General features: G+C 36.5%; 1 protein-coding gene across 1 annotated transcript in view; it reads right to left on the bottom strand.

The window, feature by feature from the left end:
- TRPC4 (transient receptor potential cation channel subfamily C member 4) overlaps positions 1–20,885 on the bottom strand; it is a 142,576-nt gene that overhangs the window by 38,703 nt on the left and 82,988 nt on the right. Inside the window, exon 4 of the mRNA XM_088522219.1 lies at positions 327–663. Coding sequence (XP_088378345.1) covers positions 327–663 — 337 coding nt within the window. The remainder of the gene's footprint in view (positions 1–326; positions 664–20,885) is intronic.

Raw genomic sequence — 20,885 nt, 5'->3', positions numbered from 1 at the left:
TCTGCATTGGAGAAAAAAGACATTAAAAGGACTATCAATATTTAACTATCAATATTTATGTTTTATGTTTCAGGGGTACAACTTAATCCAGGAACCCCTGATGTCTTTTTCTTTCTCTCAGTGTAATGTATCAGCAATACTACTGTGTGCTAGACTTTGGATTTTTAAGCTCTACCTGAGTAGTCTACTACTCTCCCTAGGTTTTGCAGTGTAGGACAATACGATGTGGTACAATGAGCTAATATATCATCCTGTCTTAGGAATGCTCGGTAGAACTGCAGGGGGTCAAAACACTTTCATTGTATTTTCTTTAGTAATACATTTACCCAGGACCCACGGTAATATCATCCACTCGACGATGGTTGGTGGTGGTCCTTGCATGTTCAAGTCAGACCTGTCAATATGCTGAGAGGCCAGCAACAACAGGAACAGAAAAGTCAAGTAGGATGCAGTATGGCAGATAAATTTGATAAATGGCTTTCTGATGAACAGCCCCAATGGGCTTTTGGGGGCTATCAGGTAGCACACAGAAAAGACTGGGAAAAGGAGTCCTATCACAACACATGTCATCATCTTCACAGCCCAGTGTCGCCTCCTCCATCCAGGGAACTCATCATACCAGCGAGACGCGAGCAGCTGCTGGCAGTTGGGCTGGGCAACAAACTATGGAGAAAAGAAGAAAGGAAGACAGTTATTTCTGTACTACTGCTATTAAGTGATTAAGTTATTTCCGTGATACATTGGTTGTAGGCCTTTACAATAAGTAGCCTTGGGGTAAGAATATTAAAAAAAAAAAATCCGTAGCCTGTGCAAATCTACTAATACTGGTAATACCAGTAAGGCAGGACTGGGTCAGATTGTCTTTCCTTCAGTGAGAAAAGCAGAGTATGAAACCCCTGAAATTCACTTTTCAGAATTAAGCATGGCTTCCTCACCATTAAAGTACACAAGGAGCTAAGGGACTGTAAAACACTGTACCTCAAAGCCTTTCTCAAATGCAAATCCATTTTCAAAAAATACTTCCATTATTCATGCAGCAACACTAGTACAGAAATTGCAGAACACCAGGTGAAAGTTATTATAAAAATGAAAAGCATGATGTTTGTTACAAAAGAATAATTGAACCCTGCAAACAGTAAAACTCAATTTCATGGCCAAAAATGAGCTATTCTCGGTATGTTCCCTGTTAATTCTCTAAAAAACAGGTTTACATACTTGAATACAAAACAAAACTCTTACAGAATATTATATAATGCTTGCACAATATGAACTAAGCATTAACATTGCCAGTGCTGTTTTGCTTCACTAATATTTGTCAGGTTATAATTTTATCCTGTACAATATTTCATGGTTTGTGTGTTCTTCATGATCTATTTCCAATTACAAAATATTTCCCTTTAAAATGATTTAAAAAAAATTCAATAAATATTTCACATTTCTCATCATTTTTTTCAAAACTGTGCGACTAAAATTAGTCATAATTTTATTTGTTCATTAGCTCCTGTTTTCCTAATACTTCTTTTTACAAAGCGGATATCGTGTAGCAGGGCATAGAGCACTCAAGATAAAAGAGAAAAGAAAGAAACAATATGCACATCAAAGGCTTTTTTTGGGGGGAGGAGAACAGATGGAAAATAACATTCTTCTTCTCACATTATTCTCACATTACACACATCCATACATTGGATTAAATCAGTAGTTGAAGACTTAATACAACCACACAGGAACTTGTCTGGCTTGCTAAATAATAGAATAGTTAATTTGCACTGAAAATTTGATTTCAGTTAAAATCCTAGTCACACACACACACAATTTTGATAACATTTATATCAGGGACCAAGCACAGGGACCAAGTTCTTATTTGGGATGAGTGATAGGTAACTTCTGAAACAGTTCCTGAAATGCCTGGGACTCCTACCGGGAGAAAATGTTATTTAGTCTGGAACTAAATGAAAGTCAGCATGCATCTTTCTATACATGTCTGGATCTTGTCAGAAAATCTTAACCTAAGCCAAACTCATACCTGATGTATCTGAACGAAATGCCAGTGTCCATAACTGAAACACTTGCTTAGCACTAAGTCTGACGCCAACTGTTGTGAAAGAAAAGAAAATCTACTCATACTGCAAGAATCTTGAAAACGACCTTAAATAAGAGTAACATAATGTTCTCTTCCATTAGGAAAAATGCATTTGTAAGGTTTCAGAATGCTTCTTTCAAGATAGAAATGTCTAGAATAATACTGCCCTCAGTTAGAGAAGATGGTTTCTAACCATCTGTTCTTGTCCACTTTTTAATGGGGGTCTTCCTTACAAAATTTTTCACCTCAGTTGACTTGGGTAGGCACAGAGTAGTGTCTAGTTTGGCTACTGAACAAAAGTTTAAGATTAAAGATTAAATTAAGATTAAAAGATTAAATATATTACTCTCTCTTCCTAGCATCCAAAAGATCCATGTTTATTTCCACTTCTTCATAACACCCTTCTAATACTCTCTCTTATCTTTTTATCTTCTAAAAACAGAGTTCCAAAGCCTCTCTTCCATCCACTTCTACAACACTTTGGGGCTGCTGTCACTTTTGTGGATCCACATGAAGGAACAACTCTTCCAGTGAATATCTAAAAGGCTGGTGGTTGAATTAGGCAGATCATTCCTTGCCAAGCATAGCTGAAAAGGAATGACCCTTGCTTCAACAAGGAGGAAATATGTAAAAGGAAGATTTCCAGCATCCACCAAGTACCGGTTTGCTCTGGAGCTGGGTAGACTACAGCAGAGAAACAGGTAACTTGGGTTGCTGAGATTATAAAGAATACTTATTGCTGATGCTCTTTATTCAGCTCTCTCATGCGACTGGGAAGAAATGCTTGCTGACAGGTCTGCCTGGATTTAGTTTTAATGTTTAAATACAAAAAAGGTAGAACAATACATAAGGAGGTGCAAACAAAGAATTTCTGAGCAGGCTTGAAATACCGTTTTTTGTTTCCTAATACTTCAAATTGACACTGTCCTGCTCAGACTGTACCACTATGACAGGACATGTAAAAGAGAAGGCTGATTTCTGAATACTGAAAGTTTTTCTATTAGTTCTGAAAATTGTGAAAGCATAATTACCAAGGAGCAAGTTTTTCATATTAGATTTTTAAAAGAAATTAATTCTCATGCTTTTCTTCAAATTGTGGCTGTTACAGTGCAGTAGGACAGATTTCTCAGTAGTTAGATCCTCTGACTATAGAGAAAAACTAACTTGGACTATTTCAATAACTCTCATTATTGAAGTTTTTCTGGTAGTGCAGGCAAGGGTCTGTAAAAGACACCATTAAATAGTGTCTGCAGATGATATACTGCCTTTTTGAGAGATCCAAATACCCAGTTTCAAGGCTTTATTATTATTATTATTTATGATTTTTAATAACTCTATTGGCAAGGCTAACGAACAATTTCCTGAAACAATAAAAAAATTTCTTCATTGTAGCCTCGTCTTTATATATATATATATATATGCACATTATGTATATACGTAAGATAGGTATGTATATATATACACATACATATCTAAACTATGATTCATCTCTCTGAAACCCCATCTAGGATGATCATATGCTAAAGCTAAGTACACATGCAAGTCTTCTGGTGAACTGGGGCCTAAAAAATAATTTAAAGATAATTTTGCATAAACATTTTATAGCCAACAGAAATATGCTGTGACATTATTTTGCCAGTTCTGCTTTGCCTCTGCCAAAATATTTTCCCTGTGGTATATTTTTTCTTCCTTAACTGGAGATTTTACATTCTGAGGTATTTGAAGCATCTTTTGTACTTCTGGAATTACGTTATATGTTATTTGATTTTGACATTGTCTCCATATAATTAGCAATCAGCATTTTTTAATTTTCATATTAACATATTCACAATGACTTCCACTAGCTTCCAGCAGTTTTTAATTATATGAGGGATTTTTCTGTAATGATTGTTTCTGAATGATCATCTTTAGATCCTTCACAGAGCCCACCCTTCTGAAAATGTTTTTATATTCATTCCCTGACTACTGGGAATTGGTTCCTCCCTGAGACTGGTGAAAATCAGAAACTGTTTACTGTACCAAGAAACTGGTATAAGTAGTAGCACTGTCTGATTCGAATGATAATCAAACATACCTATATCTTGAATTTAATTTTTATTGCTGATGGAATCTGATCTATAATTTTCTATAATATTGTAGTCAATAGAAATCAGAAAGAAAAAATGTAAGTGATACTACTAAGTACAGATTATCTTTTCACAAATAATATATTTTGCATCAGTCAATAATTTCCTTCTTTGTAATATGCTATCAACATCTTGAAGTACTTATTTCATTATATTACAAACTACACAAAGATATCAAAAGGCATATATAACAGTGCATTCATATACAAAGCAGTCTAACAAAATCCAAGATCCAGTTTAAATTTTCATTCTGAGCTCAGTATGTTTTTAGTGTATAACACTAAATATAGAGAAGAGAGGAGGCAAAAGTTTATGATTATCATAAAGTTTCTTAGTGATATTTTTTATAAAACCATAGACCAGATTCTCTGCTATTCTCTTTGCCACTGTGATTCCAGGCAAACTGGTAGGAAATGTTACCACTACGTTCTGCTACTTTGTTATACATATTTTTCCATGATTGCTCTTCAATTTAGCATGAATCAAACCCAATGACTTTCTTTTTCGGTCTTTAGAATATTTTTATTTTTCATATTTTACATATTTTGCCAGATATTTTATGAAAACTCAAGCTTTTCTAGTTATTTTAACTTTGAATTTAGATGTCAAAATTTTCTGTCTGCTGGGAATGAAATTTGCTTGGCACTAATGACAGTTTCAAGTCCAGTCTTGTTAAATAAACTCCTGGTTTTTGTAGACTTTTCATCCTCTAGAGATGTCACTGTATGTTCAGGACACTATTTCTCTATATCTTCCCCTTAGTGCCAACTTAGGCACTTATTGTAGGAAGAATAATTCATTGAGGCAAACAACATTTAATGCAGTTTAAGTGCTTTAACTTGATTGTCTGGATCAGCATTACATTTCCCTTTCTAAAAGCTGGTGACCATGTTCTCGACTCCATTGAGTATATTTATACAGTCTATTTATACAGAAGCCCCAGTTCCTGAACCAATTGCTGTGAATCTTCCCATGCCCATCCTGTTCAAGTCTAGTGCCATCTGGAGCAGATTAGCATTATGATCATGATTTTAGTAGGACGCAGACCTACTGTTCAGACGTAGATCTTCTGTTCAGCCTGTTGCTTCACCAGTAAGAGAACCAGCTAGCATGCTTGAGATCAGAGCAATAAGCAAACCAAATCATATATTGTTAGGACAATCAGATTCTGATCAGCTCCCTATAGCAAAACAAATTCACAAAATAGATGCTTTCATCATAAAACCTAGAGTTCACACTGTTGTCCTCTAGATTAAATTACGAATCTAATATTTTTATTATTATTACAATTACCTCATTTCTTAACAGAGAACAGAGAACATGAGGAAGAAGACAAAGAAAAGGAAAAAACAAAAGTGAATAGTCTAAATGGTTCTCTGAAAGGATTAATGAGAATGCAATTTTTAATTTGAACATTTTGAATTTCCTTTTTGCTATATAAACACAAGCACAGGTTCTTCAATTGATTCATTGCTACTGCTCAGTAATGTTGATGTATGTTGATTCATTAATCAACACACACAAAATTATTAAATATGTATTAAATATGTCAAAATTTATCTATAATTGCAGTGATTCTGATTAATTGCTTAGAAAAGGCAATGGACACTGAAAATAGAATGTGGCTCTTAGAAACCAGTTATGCATGGAGAGCTTTAGACTTCCCTGTGGTACAGTGAATCAACTGGTGGTTTGAGGGATGACTGTGTAAAACTTCCATGTTGGTAAAGTATATATAGTTTTGATTCAGTGAAAGTATTAGGTTTATCATAACTCAAAATATTTTTGTAGAAAAAAAAATCTGCAGAGATAATATGATTTTTTGTGTGTGCGTCACTTGCCTCGGATCGCTGTTCTGTCATACCTAGGTGGTGTATTTCTTTACATAGAAAATTAGGAAATGAGACTAATATTTATATGTAAAGTCTTGTACATGGGACAGAGTAACTCTTCACAGTGGTATAGGCATGGATTGACTCTCCAGGTAGTATTTTTGTAGAGAAGACCTGGTGGCATTGGTGAACAACAAGTCACCATGACTGGACCCATGCAGTGTATATTGGGCTGTGATAACAAAGGGGTAGTTGGTAGGTAGGTCAAGGAAAGTGGTCATTGACCTCGGTGTGGTGCTTATGAAACTACATCTGGTATATTGTGTCCCCTTCCTCCTCACTAAAAGAGAGACATCTGCAAAATGGAATGAGTACAACAGGGCACTTCCCAGAGGTTATGGGGCTGGATCCCATAAGCAAGAATAAAGAAAAAGGTGCTCAGTATGAAAAAGAGAATAATGGGGGTGTGTTTTTATGTGTGGGGGCTAAATACTGCTCCCCACTAATGTAAAGAAGGTAAAAGGCAGAAGAATCCTTCTCTCAGGGGTGCACAATAAAAAAGAAGAGGATGGTGGTACACTGCAGCAAGGGAAGTTCTGATTGGTATTTGGAAAATATTCTTCCTGAAGAGAGTGTTTAAACACTGGCAAAGGTTGCCCAGAGAGATGCATGATCTCCTACTTAGGAAATTTTCAAAACTTGACTGGACAAGTTCCTGAGCAACCTGATTTAACTCTGTTTTGAGCAGAGGTAACAGATGATCTTGAAATGCATCTTCCACCCAAATATTTTGATTTGATCCTATATATACTATTGCATTAAGCTTTACAAGATCTTCTGTGGAAACAAAATTCTTAGCAAGTACCAGGGTAACTGGATTGATGGGTTGAATGTATTTTTTTAGGGCTGAATTACTTTCCTGGGAATAGTAGTTGATACCTAGATATTTTTCACAACTTGTTATTCACTTTGAACAGAGGCAGAGCCTGCCTACTTCATATCATTGGGAGTATTATTGCCAAATAAATAAAACTACTTCAGTTATTGCAAGCATTCATATTGCAATGATCTGTGCATCTTGTAGAGGGAAAAAAGAAAACATAACAGTCAAAATATTTGCTCAGTTCTCTGTCATATCAAGCCTATTATTCCTGAAGAGGTCTTCAGATACCTCTGAGAGTAAAAACCTGCTCTCTGCACTAATAGTCTATACAAAATAAACTAAACAATAAGCAAACAGACATTATTTGTTATTTTCCATATGAAAACATTTACAATCCCCAAAATGCATGTTTCTCTTTATAGACTGAAAGTAGAACATATTCTATGTGATTTTTTATTATTAAAACAGGTAGAAATAGCACGCACTCTTCGTAGCACATACTTCATGTAAATCATGCTATTCCCTCAAACTGTTTTTGGAATAAGTAGCCACTTGCACAAAGAATAGTCTCCTGTCAGCTGGGGACAAGTACAAGAAATCAACTCTGAACCAATCAGCAATTACCAGTAACATGTCTCCTACCTTCAAGCTGTTTTATATTATATTACAAAGGTTTCTATGCATTAACCAGTCAGCCAAAGGAGGTAGGATTTGAGTTAATTACAATTCTACTCAAAGATGCAAAGAAAACCATCATATCTACCATGTTGTTTGTCAGCTTTTCATAGCTGCCACATTGCCAGAATGAAAAACTACAAATCAGTCAACTAGCTTCTCAAAGTTCATGAGGTGGAGTGCAAATATCTGGAAAGCAACTGAAACACAAAAAGCAGTGTGAGTTTCATGAGAGAAAACATATCTGGGAATAGATTTGAGTGAGAGAAGAGTAGGAAAGGGTTTGAAAATTTAGGTTTCTCTTCTGGGTAATACTTGTTTATCTCAAAATGTCTATAGGTAACACTATTTATGTAGTTTGTTGTAGGGGTCAAAAGCAGGTAGGGAGGTATCCTTAGCTTTATTTTCCATTTTGGACACCCTTTCAGATCTGAGCAGCATGGCGATAATTGTAGGAAACACAAGTGTGTTTTTTATTATTATTTTTTAATTATGTGGGTTTTTGTCTATCATCTCCTTTACTCCATTCTTAGGCTATTTACCTGTCTGTGCAGAGACACACTTCTTGAATATGCACAATTCCTGTTACTGACTCCAAGCATATGCTGTTCTAGCCAAATCATAAGAGATGCAGCAAATGAGTCATGTTAAACTCCAAGATTTCCCACTTTCTTTAAAAGTGGCTGTTTATTATGTCAAGCCTGTGTGTAATTGAAGATGCTAACGTTCCCTGCATTCAGTGAAAAACCATCTCTTGGAAAGTGCAATACTTATTGGAAGGCTGACTGGATACAGAATTTAGGTATCAGAGAAAAATAAAAACACAGACTGATTACAAAGTTAATTTAATTAAATAAAGCAATAAGCTTCATACTTTCTCTTGAATATCTTCTACCAGTATGTTGTATGGAGATCTGGCTTTGCAGTTTTGTTAATACACATGAACAGACTGTATATAGTCACTCAAGCTGCTTTTCTTTCAGATGGTTTTTATTCGTTACTCATTCTTCTTATTTAACTTGACCATGTGTTTATCTGAGAATGTTAAATGTAGAGGAATCAAATTAATCACCTAGTTAGTGCATAAAGACTAAGCCAAAATTATAGGTCTTTGGCAGTGTCATACAAGCAGCATTATTCTGAGATCATTTGCAGAAGAAATGTATGTTTCATAGTAAGTTTATAGGAAATGTATAAATTATATCTGTCAGTACTGCAAGTGTTGCCTTCATGAAACCTTCCTTCTGGTTTTCTGAGATGATAGTTTTCAATTAATTAATTATCTGTGCAATTCAACTTTCTTTCCAGTTTTGCCTTATGTACATTTAGAGGAACTGTTCTTGGATGGCCAGCTGACAGCTGCCACGTGTGCAGCTTCTGTGGTTTAAACATAGAACTGAATCTTGGAAAGGATTACTGGGATTATAATTGCTCAGTCAAATGCTCTGCTCTCCAAAAGTTTCTCTGCACTTGGAGCAGGTTGCAGTTCAATAAATTATCCTTCTCCTGTGAACAAATCTAAGAAATACTGTCCTCTTTTGAGCTTTCCCATAATGGAAAGATATCTATGTAGCTGGTAATAAAATTCTCTGTACAAGGCATCTACATTTTTCTGCATTTTCTTGTGAAGCTCTGCTATTTATGGTTAAGAATAGGAATTGGTACCAAAAATGAAATGCTGAAGTTTCAGCATTACATGCCAAAGTTTCAGTGTTTTCGGCACTGAGAGACATTTGAATACTTCTGGTTTCTTTGATGGTGTAAGGTCAGAAAAAAAAAAAGAAAGAATCAATAAAAAGACTGTTTTACTTGCACTTTTGCATATGTGTCATTTTTAGGGATGCTCAGGCTATGTCTACACTTAGAAATGAAACTTGAAATGAGCTTGAGCACTGGGACCTATTCATCCACACTACCTATTTGCTATTCTTCTACTTATTGATACTCTATTTACAAGGCTTCTCCAGGAGGCTCTATGCAAATCTGCAGCTTACCCCAACCCCATCCCTTAGTGACATCTGGTCTTAGCGCCAGGATACAGACCTTCGTCTGCTTTTATTAACAGTACAAAGCCCCAAAGACCAGTTCTTTTGTCAAAGTTTTACTTATGTAATAGGTTTCAGTGTTAGACTCGCTTTTTTAAAATTGACTGCAGACCTCTATAAAACTTATAACTCAGAAGGCACTGATACTTTTGCTTGCCAAGCTTCCACAGATATTTCTTATGAAGATGAAAAAGAATGCATTGGATTACAGTTCCAGGCAAATAAATGTATTTTATTTAAAAATGTGGAAGAAGCTGCCCATTTGCAAAAAGTGACAGAGGTGGAATAGGCATATTGTGTACACGGAATGGCATAAGCAAATGGTGTATTTCGGTCCCTGAGGATTTGAGGACACATTCTTCCTTGAGAAATCACAACAGATTGCTCACCAGCAGAGAAATGTACACCACAGGCTGCTGTCACCGCCTGCATGAATGCCCCATCTTCTGCTCCAGCAAGTCAGAAAGTGTATGCTACTGAGCAACAGCTGATATTTAACCCTTGTGAAATATAGGTCACTGGTACTCTGAAGGAATATTCACTTTCATTTCCTTTGCACTTGCCTTTTTTTCTTAGAGCAGATATAACCCAATTATACACATGGAATTGATCCTCTAAACTGAAATTTATTCTAAACTAAGGCAGTTATAATGAACAATAAAGGAACTTACTGTACATTAAAAGATAAGTAAATAGCTAATAAAATATCCCAAGCAAACTGGCAAAAACACTGAAGTAACAATATGAAGTGAAATTCTGAATAGATTGTAAAATTGTATACATTACAATCTTACCCTTACCCTGTCCTTGAGCACAGCATAGAGGCTGTAAAGAAATAAGCCAGGAGGACTTTTGCCTTGACCCACGGGCAGCCTTGGTGATGCCTCCTGAATTAGAGCACTGTTCAGGAGTTCTCCACAGCATTCAGCCTGCAGCTGTAAAGGCCTAACACTAATCCCATCAAATGCTGCAATCCAGGAAACAAGATCTCTTCTTCATCAAAGACTCCTAAATTTACTCCCTAAATACCACCTTGGTGAGGTAATGATGGTGAGACCTCTGCTCCTCTCATTCCTCATGGCTGCCTGCTCCACACCAGTCAGGTTCCATCTCAAAAGAGGCTGCAGCGCTTTTGAATCCACTCCCCAACAGACTGATTTATTCAGCATCCAAACATTTCCATGGAAGGCAGAAAGGATGGCAGCCAAAACAATCTGTACTTGGTTAACTAAACTATAATGTTACTTAAATTATATCACAAAAGCACAAAGAAACAGAGACAGAGTAACTGTAACTTTTAACTGCAAGATCCTTTTGCGCTTCATTTTAGTATTTCAATGATAACCTCATGTCAGGGTTTTGGAAAATCCCATCATGCATTGAACTGGCACAGAACCCTTAATTCTCAAACTATGACTGCTTATGATGTCAAAATTCACATTCTGTTCTGTAAAGAAGGCCTGATGACAGACTTATCTCACTGCTATTTAAGGGAAACATTTTCTGAATTACTGAATTTGCTGGACTTGATACAAAATCCATCTTTTGAGGGAAATTTGGGGATACAAACTAAAGGACTCGTGGCTAGGAGAATAATATTGATATTTATTTTGGCAGAATTACTGTGTTTGGACTATCGTAAATTTGTACTGGATGCATTTGTGAAGGAAGAAAAGCAGAAAGGAGCCAACTTCTTTGCCTTATTTTTTCACCTGAAACTTACAAGTGGAACTGGTTTTTGCCTAGCTGTTTTGAGGTGATAGCATGATTATTGGTTACATGTTGGAAAACCAAGAGTAATTAACATTTTCTAAATGGTCCATATTAAATATTGGTTATTGTCACTAATATTACTTCTGTTATTAAACATTTGTGTTTCACACCAAGAAAAATATTTTTGAAATCTTTCATATTATATCTTCTAATCTTACATATAATTTTATACTGATCCACTCTTTGCACTGCTTAATCCTCTGAAAATTCACATTGCCTGGTATAGTTCAAACATGTTGGACTAGATGTTAAGTTAAATTTTCCTGGAGTGCTGGTGCAATATTAATAGTAACAATATTCCTTCTCACCCTTAAAAGGTGACGAAAATTCAGAGGATACAAAAATATTCCCCTCTTTATGCTTTCAGCTGGAATACCAGGACATATACTGGCAAACATGTATGGGAAAGGCTATGGACAGATTTCTTAGTAAGACAAAAGGAGCAGATCTCAGATCTGCTATACCACTTGTGTGAAAATTTCACAAATACTTCCAAGGATGCTGGGTACAATTCATATGAAATATCATGTCATAGGATCATAGGATAATCCATGTAGGGAGTGTTGATCAGAGGAGGGTGATTATTTACTTCCAGTCAGTCAGTCAGTGTCAGTGCTTCTTTTAACACAGCCCAGGTTACTGCTCGTTCCTTCCTGATTACATGCAACTGGGGGTGCCAATACTTCCAGCTCCTTTTCCTTATGGATGCTCCTGACTAGGCAGTCCTCAGCTGGCGTCATTGGAGGCTGCTCTTCCTTTCCAAGTGTAAGACTTGTTGAATTCCATAATGACAGCCCTGCCTTGAGCATATCACCTGGTCCCTCTAATTTTTTGTCATATGCAAAGTCAATGAGAGTGCAGTCCTTCACCTCCCCCAGGTCACTGATCAAGATATTAAATAGGACAGTTTCTAGGACAGACCACTGTAGCACTTTAATTTTTACCAGCCTTCAGGTAGAGCATGACACTTTAACTACAATGCTCTAAGACAGATTATTCAAACAGGTTTTCACCCATCTTCTTGTACTTTCATCCAGGCTGTAACATCCTTATTTGGCTTCAATAACAGTGTGAAATGGTGTCAGAAGTTTTGCTAAAGCTGAGGTCCATAAACCTAGTCAAAGCTGTACGGTTTGTTGTTGTTTTCTCATTTGTTTGTTTTATAGTTGAGTATGTACATTCTAACTGCAAGTTGCAATAGAACATTTAAGTTTAAAAACAGGTCTACTTGAATTAAATATAATTTTGAGTATCAACACTGTCTTATATAACCATTATTTGCAAATTATTCCAAATAATTTGGAATGATTGTACGTGGAAAGATCTGTCACTGAAAACAAAGAGTACTCCTACTCCTAGACCACTTTTGCCAAGGCTCAGTACAGAATAAAGAGCTGTTTTCACAGTCAGGTTAGAAGGACTTAAACTTATTTGACTAACAGAAATGGTAATGATCTCTCTCCTTTCAAGTGTGATTATGCTATTTACCTTTGATGTCATTTGACTAAAAAGTCCTTTTATTGAGAATGGGCCGCATGCAATGAAAGAAGAGTTTGCAGTATACTTAAGAGCTTTTTTCCTTTTATTTCAAGATTTTTAATTTGGTTTTGAATAGCTTTGGAAATAATGATGAATAAAAAGCTCAAAATAAGCACAGTCTTGCAAGCTGTCATAGTTCTAACAGTAGTTATCTCCTGTAAAACTTTCCATTTTATCTTGGCAATCTTCCAGTAAAACTGAGGATTTCTCTCTGAGAGTGAACATACTGCAAATTCTTATTGGACTAACCCAGTACATGACCTTGAAGCAGTAGCAATTTTATCTTTGGCTTTTCTCTGAATCTTCCCTCTGGAATGCAGCTCTGCATGGTGCTTGCTTAATTCTATGGATGAACACTGAAATCATCATTCATTCTCTGAATACTGGTAAAAAAGTCCTGACTCTTGATGGGGACCACCGTACGCTTTTATACGCTTTTTTTTTTTTTTTTTTTTTTGTGGCTTGCAAGAGGGTGCCTCCCATGCAAATACAAGTCCTATAACGCTAGGAGGAGGAGCCCCCATTGCCAGCTCCTCTTTAAAGTAGGTACATGGGTCGTGGTGGTAAAAGGGAAGCTTTGTTTTTCAGCGAAAAGGAAAGAGCACGACCAGGAACAGACATTAGTCTGGCTTGAGCTCTGAGGCTTGAATATTTGCTACTCTGTGTCTGAGAAGCTTTAGGTAGCTTGTATTCTGGAGCATTAACACTGTTTAGGAAGTGCTGCCTGAGATGGCTTACTAGATCAGTTCTATCAGCCAAACTCTGTCTAGACAGCAAGAATGAGACCTTATACCTAATTCAAGACAGCTAATGCAATAGAATGTTCACGATTTTTCCCTCCAAAAACTCTAAGGCTCGGCCTAAGCCTACATCTGACTATGTGACTGTATAATGACTCTCTACGGGAAACTCAGTTTTGCTCTGAATTCATCTACAAGGCAGACTCCTGCAGAGCAAGTGGTGTATCAGAAGGGAGAGTGTATCTTACACTGTCAAATAGATTCCAGTAAGCAGGTCCTCAGGATTCATCTCTCTCAGCTTGAGGCTGAGATTTCTAATTCTCAGAACAACCAGAAATTAACTTAAACCCACTGTCACAAATGATGTGCTATTCTTCCTAAAGAATTTTACAAAGTCTTTATGTAATAAATCTGTTTAACTCACGCCCCCTCTGCAATCAGTGGAATTACTACAGGAGTGAAAAAAAAAAAAAAAAAAAAAAAGATTTTATCCTTAGATGGCCTGAATTGCTGTCTGGAGATGTCTGTCTCTTCCTATCAACCATGAAGAGACCATAGGCCACACTCCTGATATGGCTACCTTAGTTAGATACTTGAGGCTAGGTGTGATGACTCACAGCACAAACTTTCTGCAGGAATGGTTATTTCTAGTTACTTTCTGCATCTTATTAGGACAGGAAAAAAAAAGTACAGGCCCTGAAATATTTTATTAATATTGTGTCAAATCTTTTTTAACTTCTGTTACACTTTCATCTTGGCTCAATGCCAAATGCTGTGTTACTGAGTCGCGTCTTTTTGTGAACCATAACAGAGCTGCTAATGAAGTCCTGAAGGTTACTTATTTAGAACCTCTAAATTAGAGCCTCTAAGTTACATGAATACGTTACCCTGGTAATTAAATATTATTATCTTTTCTATACAGCAGGCAAAGTAAAAAGTTTCCTTTTCCTCTTCAGTCATGTACAAAAATAATTAACCAGATTTTGTACTTGGGCAACAGAGCAGCACAGCCATGTCACAACTGCTAGACATTCATCAATCTCAACTTGCTTATAGTCTGCATTGGTCATTTCTGTTCTCAGTATGCTAAGCATACATATTTTACAATATCATTCAGGAAGGAAGCACAGTCAAAATAAGCAAGCCATGATTTAATATAATCACAGAATCATAGTACAGTTGAAGTTGGAAGGAATCTGTGAAGATCATATTGTCCAATGGCTTTGCTCAGGCAGGATGACCTAAAGCACATTGCCCAAGACCTTGTGATAAAGAATGCCCCCAAGGATGTACTAATCTGGAATTCTGCTCTTATTTATACACATTCACCTTTGGATTTCTCCTATATTCAAAGATTTCTATAACATCCTCCCTTTCTTGCCTCCTTGCCTCCTGTTTACAAGGGCTCACCAACATGGAGCTTGACCCTAGCAAAAGACCTTTCACTTTCTTTAAATCCTTCCTCAAAGTATCTTATTTTTGCAAAATGGGTAAACAGTTATCTCTCTAACCTTTTTCCTGATAAAAGTTTGCATTTTTCTCTCATGGAGTATCTGAGATTGATAAAGTAATGCAAACAGTAAATATCAGATTAGAACGGCAGAACATGAATTAAAGTAAGAAAAAAAAATCACCCTATTTGCAGATTACAGATATGAGGCCCAAATTTGAAAGAAAACAAACACAAAAACAAAAACAAATAAAACCCTATGTGGAAATTCTAGTAGATCCATTGTGTCAGGAGAAATGGAGATGAATTAAAAAAGTAGCTGGCAAAATTGAGATGCTGCTTAGTCATTTCTGTGGAATTTTACTCCTCCTGTATACATATGAATATATGTTGCATAGAACTGTATAAATTCACTGTATTAACTATAACCTAATGAAAAAGAAAAGTGTGTTCAGTCCTTTCCTCTCTTTATTCCATTTTAATATACCTTTGCACTGGTTTTAAGTTGTGTCAGGTCCTATAAAACGAACTCTATATAAACACAAGTGAAAATACCAGGAAAGTTAAGCAACACAGAAGCAGGGGGGCAAAAAAAAATTTGTGTTCCATATCTGTGAGTCACACTAATAAAATAAAATTAATTTCATAAAGCAACAAAACTGCCAAGCTTGTCACAACTTTTCAGTGAAAACTTGGCATGCATTTTTTAAATCCTTCTTTCAGTCCTCCCAGCAGTATTTAACAGATGTTGATGGGTTGTTTTCCAGACAGCTGAAGCTGTTTATAAGTAACATCAGCAAAGTTTTCTGGAATTTTGTCCTCAAAAGGCATAATCCTATTTTCATGTTTTGCAAAATATTAATGGAAAGTTAAGAATCTTATTCACCAAAGGAAAGGTGCACAGAAGCACAGAGGGATTAGGAGCTGCAATCAGCATTACAGTGTAATCATCACGATCATGAGTCTGCTTGTGCTGGGAGCAGCAGAAAACCGGTCAGCAGAGGCAATATTTATCCCAAAGATCTTATGGTCCCAGTAATAACAGGGAACACGTGTTTGAAGGTGTGCTGCTGCACACAAAGCACTGGGTTCTTTGGAAAAGACTGAGGTCCACCTAGAGAGCTGCATTGGAAATAGATGTGAGAGCCCTGAGGTTCCATACAGACTGTAAGTCAGGTGTGCCCCAAAGGCCCCCTTGCAGTTGTGATCTGAAGTGTATCTTTCAGCTTCACCAAGACTGAGACTATCCTCAGCTGGGATCAATTGGGGCACTCTCAACATTGGCGTTGCGGCGTTGCACATGCCAAGCCTGCTTAGCCATACTGTCTGACGTGTAACTGAGGGAAATAAGAGAAGTGTCTTATCATGACAGGTGCACCTTTACAAGGATTTTAGCTTAAAATTCCTGTTTCCTTTGCTTTGTCTCCCAAGGCAGAGTTAATACATTAGGGAAAAGAAGATGCAGCATGGAAGCACCCAAGACTAAGGTGGTCTGAGACACTGTGTTCCTAGTGGTCACCATACGGAAAGGTTGTTCCTGTCTCAAGGTCCTTCCACCTCCTGCTGCCACAAATCTGTACTCTCCCTTCTTAGGAGGCAAAACCAATGGAAACGGATGGGGCCAGGAATATTTTCAGAAATACTGGCTTTGTGGATAGGGCAAAGAAGGCAAAAGCAGGCAATCGAGTAAGTAGAGCAGGGATTTTTAGAAAAAAAAAGGGACAAAGGGTAAAGAAGAAATAGATATGGATGTGGGTACACTCGATTCCTGGAGTGTACCCACAAAAACAGAGGAAGGATGTTTAAATGCATCACAAGGGAAAGCTTTTGAACAAGGATAAAAAGAAGAGTATCCTACTTTATTTATTTTTTTTGAATGTCTCCATCAATCCAAACTATCATCAGAAAGCTATTTCTAGCATTTGGTCTTATGGATGAAATAATGAATGATGAAAGCTCGAAGTTCAAATTATCATTATCAGCGTGCTGACAATTTCCTCTTCCTTCCCATCTCCTGTTCAGAAGAATTTATTAAGTGTTAAGTTAGAAGAAAGTGGATCAAAGGCTGGTGGCAGATATTGCTGGACCGTGTCAGAGAGAGTCTGAGGATGATCTGGTGAACACGGACTGCAGTGAGGGAGAATGTGATCCTGTTCTTTGTAGAAAAAAGCCAAGTGCCTCCACAAGAAGGACTTGTTCATGTTTTGCGGGACTCTCTTCTTTTCCGTAGATGCTCTAGAAGTTCCAGTGATTGAAGTTGAACCTGAAAGCTGTGTTGTATTCATAAACATTAACTCCTGATCAAAATACCAGTGCAATGCAACACTCTCTGACATGCTCAACTTTAACTCCTGGAGTTGTCAAGTATAGAAAGCTTTATGTGCTATTTGCAAGTTTGAATAAAGATCTGAGCTCTTGGGAAACGTAAGAGTAAGTTCATGTAACTGGAGTTTGTTCTTCTTATAAATCTTATATTTGATAATGGATTTACATATTCACAGAAGCAAAGGATGAAGAAGGTCTTTACTCTTTTATGTTTATATTACTAAGTCCTACAGTAAAAACAAAGGGTAGAGAGGAAAAGCAGAATGGCCTATGGATATCTGGTGGAACAAGGTGAAGGTAAAACAAAAGAATCGACAGGCCTAAAATTTTTGTCTTGCTTGTTTTATTTTTTTAATCATTTGTTCTCTTAAAGGAGGGAATTCTGCCAGGAGCTTCTGCCAAGAAGAAAAAACATGCACTGCAACTATGTGCAGATGTGTCAGCCAGCCAACTATTTAAATGTGCCATGGTTAAACAGTCAGGTCAATAGCTCCCTGTACAGGTATTGAAAGGTGAGATCTTGCCGAGGAGGACAGAAGGCTTTGTCTAGGAACCTTCAAGATGTATGAGAGCAGATGTGTTACTTAAGACTGTTCTGCAAGGTAACAAATGTGGAAAAAAAAAAAGGTTAAAAACACGTCATTTAAAATGAAAACTTGGGTGTTATTTGTCCACCTTGTTAAAGACTTTTTTCTCTCTCTCCAAAGTTTTGTTCATTAAGCCAGTAATTCCCGCTTGTGTGCAGGAAAAATTATCTCATTGGAGTAAATCTGTCCCAGTCTTGTAATGAAGCTTATAGATTGATTAGCAGTGACAACTTCAAACTTAAAGCCAAACAGTATTGCTGCCAACACATCCCAACCTACGGCTGTGCACTGTTGGTTAGGGATACGCACTACTGGTTATTTTTGCTTGAGGCAGGAGACACAGCAACATTTCTTCTAAGGGAGATACAGAGAAGGACCCAAAATGGGAGAGTGCCATTGTACTTTATTAACAGGAGGTCTTATCCTCTTCTAACTACTTCCACCAAGTGTCCAGAATGAAAAGACACTGGCATCAGTTCGTGAATAGTTTAACTAGAACTGTGATGAGATGGTTGTACCTTGTACGTGGCATATAGCATTCAAAGGTTATAGATGCCTTCTGAGACACCATTAAAAAGTTAGTGCTGAGATTCGCTTCCCCCTACGTGGGCTCTGAGTCTTCAGTATCTGAAATCTCTGTCGCCACAGAGTAGAAATTGTGGTTGATGCAATAATGGGTCTAACTCACATCTAAATTTTCAATGCTTAGTGAAGTAGTTGTGCTAATTGAAGTGCCCTGTTTCCTTAGCCAAGCAAGGGAGGAGAGAGACGTCTTTGGAATTATCTTATCTTAAGAGACAGGATCTCCCTCTGTGAGTACCTCTCTCTTTTGACCATATAAGGAATTTGCTCACATGCATGAAGAGGACTGCTATGCCATGCATTCAAAATTAAATACAATTTAATGCTTGTGTTAAGCAATCAGGCTCCCACCCTATGATTAAAAAATATGTTTTTTTTTTCTAGTAACAGCAATGACAGCTCCCACTGGGACACCTAAAGTTCATTCACTCCTGAGGTAATAGATAATCAATTACAGCAAGACTTTAAGTCAATGCAGCGGACAAGCTACTTAGATAATTTATGCTATTTAACAATCTGTGGAGCCTTAATCTATAAACATAGAGATTTTACATGATTTACGAAGCAAACATATGACCTGTGTTAGAGAACCTTGCTTTTGTCTGGTAAAATGTTTATCAAACTTTTTGAATACTATATCTGAAAGCCTACAGACATGGGCGTTTTGGAGACATGGACCCAAACTTGTATATTTCACTTATTGCAGTTATGGGATCCATAGACTAAACACATCTTCCTTTGGTGTTAAAAATGTCCAAATATTATACGAAGGGTTTTTTTGTGGTCTTTATTTATAGATTTTTTTTTACATGGAGCCTTCTCACTGCACCTTTCCATTCTTTAGACAAATACTTGTATAGCTATAATGACTGGCAGACATATAGCTGCTGTGTTTCTGTTTACCTTTCAGATCTTTCAGATCTCTCAAACAAAGGATAATCCTTAGATGCTCTATCCTAAGTCATTCCACTTTGCATAGTCAATTATTCAGACTTTTGCACCTGAAAGAATTTTAATGAGAAATTCATTAAAATGGCTACCAGAACTACACAAACCCAATCGTGGTACGAAAGGCAAATTCTAATCTCTGAAACATTTGCAAAGCTTGCAATACTTTACCATCACCAGAAGAGTTCTATGGAAATTTTCAGTATTTCCAAAAGTATTTTATATTCCAAATCAGAATAAAAAGGCACTACCAAAAGAATGAAAAACTTCAACATTAAAGCACATTACTGAGAACATGCCAATATTTTGTTTCAGCAATTTCAAATTATATTCTCTAGCCATGTAAAATTTTGAAAAGGATTAACAACATTTGATTTTGGTCATTTTATAAGACGAAATAAAATAATATCATATGGATGATATTAAATATAAACATTACACTATCAAAATATTAAAGTCCAAGTGAAGTTCGAAGAAACTGCAGTCAAACAAAATGCAGTGTTTAGACAACCTGTTTTCAATTTTTAAAACCCTCCCTTTCTCTCTTTATGCCACTTCAGGACCTGCAGTACTAATGAATAAGAAAAAAATAAGTGACGCCAGGGCCTGCCCTTACGTTTTTGAAGACAGCAAGAGTCATTTCTGAGAATTTTCTACGTAGTTAGGCAGATGATTTTTTTGTTAAACATTGGTATTTCAGTACTAGGGAAATCAACTGGGAAGAGTTGTTAAAATTTAATATTATTTGTTGTTTTAAATGAAATCTTCATTAAAAAAAGAACAAAAACAGAAAACTCCATTCAAAATATAATGTTTAGCAAATTTAGTGATGGCTTCCTTATTAACATCTAAATATGAAACACATTCATGCCATAATCATGCATGGGTGCTAAATAATCCCTGTGTTTGCATTAGTTTTAAAGATGGCAAAAGAAAATTAGACATTAAGCTGTTTCAAGAGTATCAAGCTGAAATGTGCAGATTTTCATATATTTTACGTTCTGTTGATAATCAAGTACTTCAACAGCCTTTTTTAGATGGAGATAAATACCTCAAAAAGATGATTCACAGGGAGAAACAGAAATGACTCCTATATTTCACAAGCATTTGCTTTGAATCCATCTCAAATGCTAGTCAGAATAAAACTGTTAAAACTCACTGTAAGTAGATTGGAAAAAAAGGATTTTAACTTAGTTATCCCAGATATGCACTGCAAACTCTCCAGCAGTATATACAAGTGCACACTATTCAGTCAAGCAGTAGGTCTGCTTCATTCCCATCAAGCTTGATGATAAAACTT

This window comes from Tinamus guttatus, unplaced genomic scaffold (assembly GCF_059628265.1).
Source record: "Tinamus guttatus ecotype Peru unplaced genomic scaffold, ASM5962826v1 Tinamus_guttatus_pri_ptg000150l, whole genome shotgun sequence".
Taxonomy (NCBI): Eukaryota; Metazoa; Chordata; class Aves; order Tinamiformes; family Tinamidae; genus Tinamus; species Tinamus guttatus.
The sequence above is the reverse complement of the archived record's forward strand: the minus strand, read 5'-3'. Positions and strand labels throughout refer to the sequence as shown.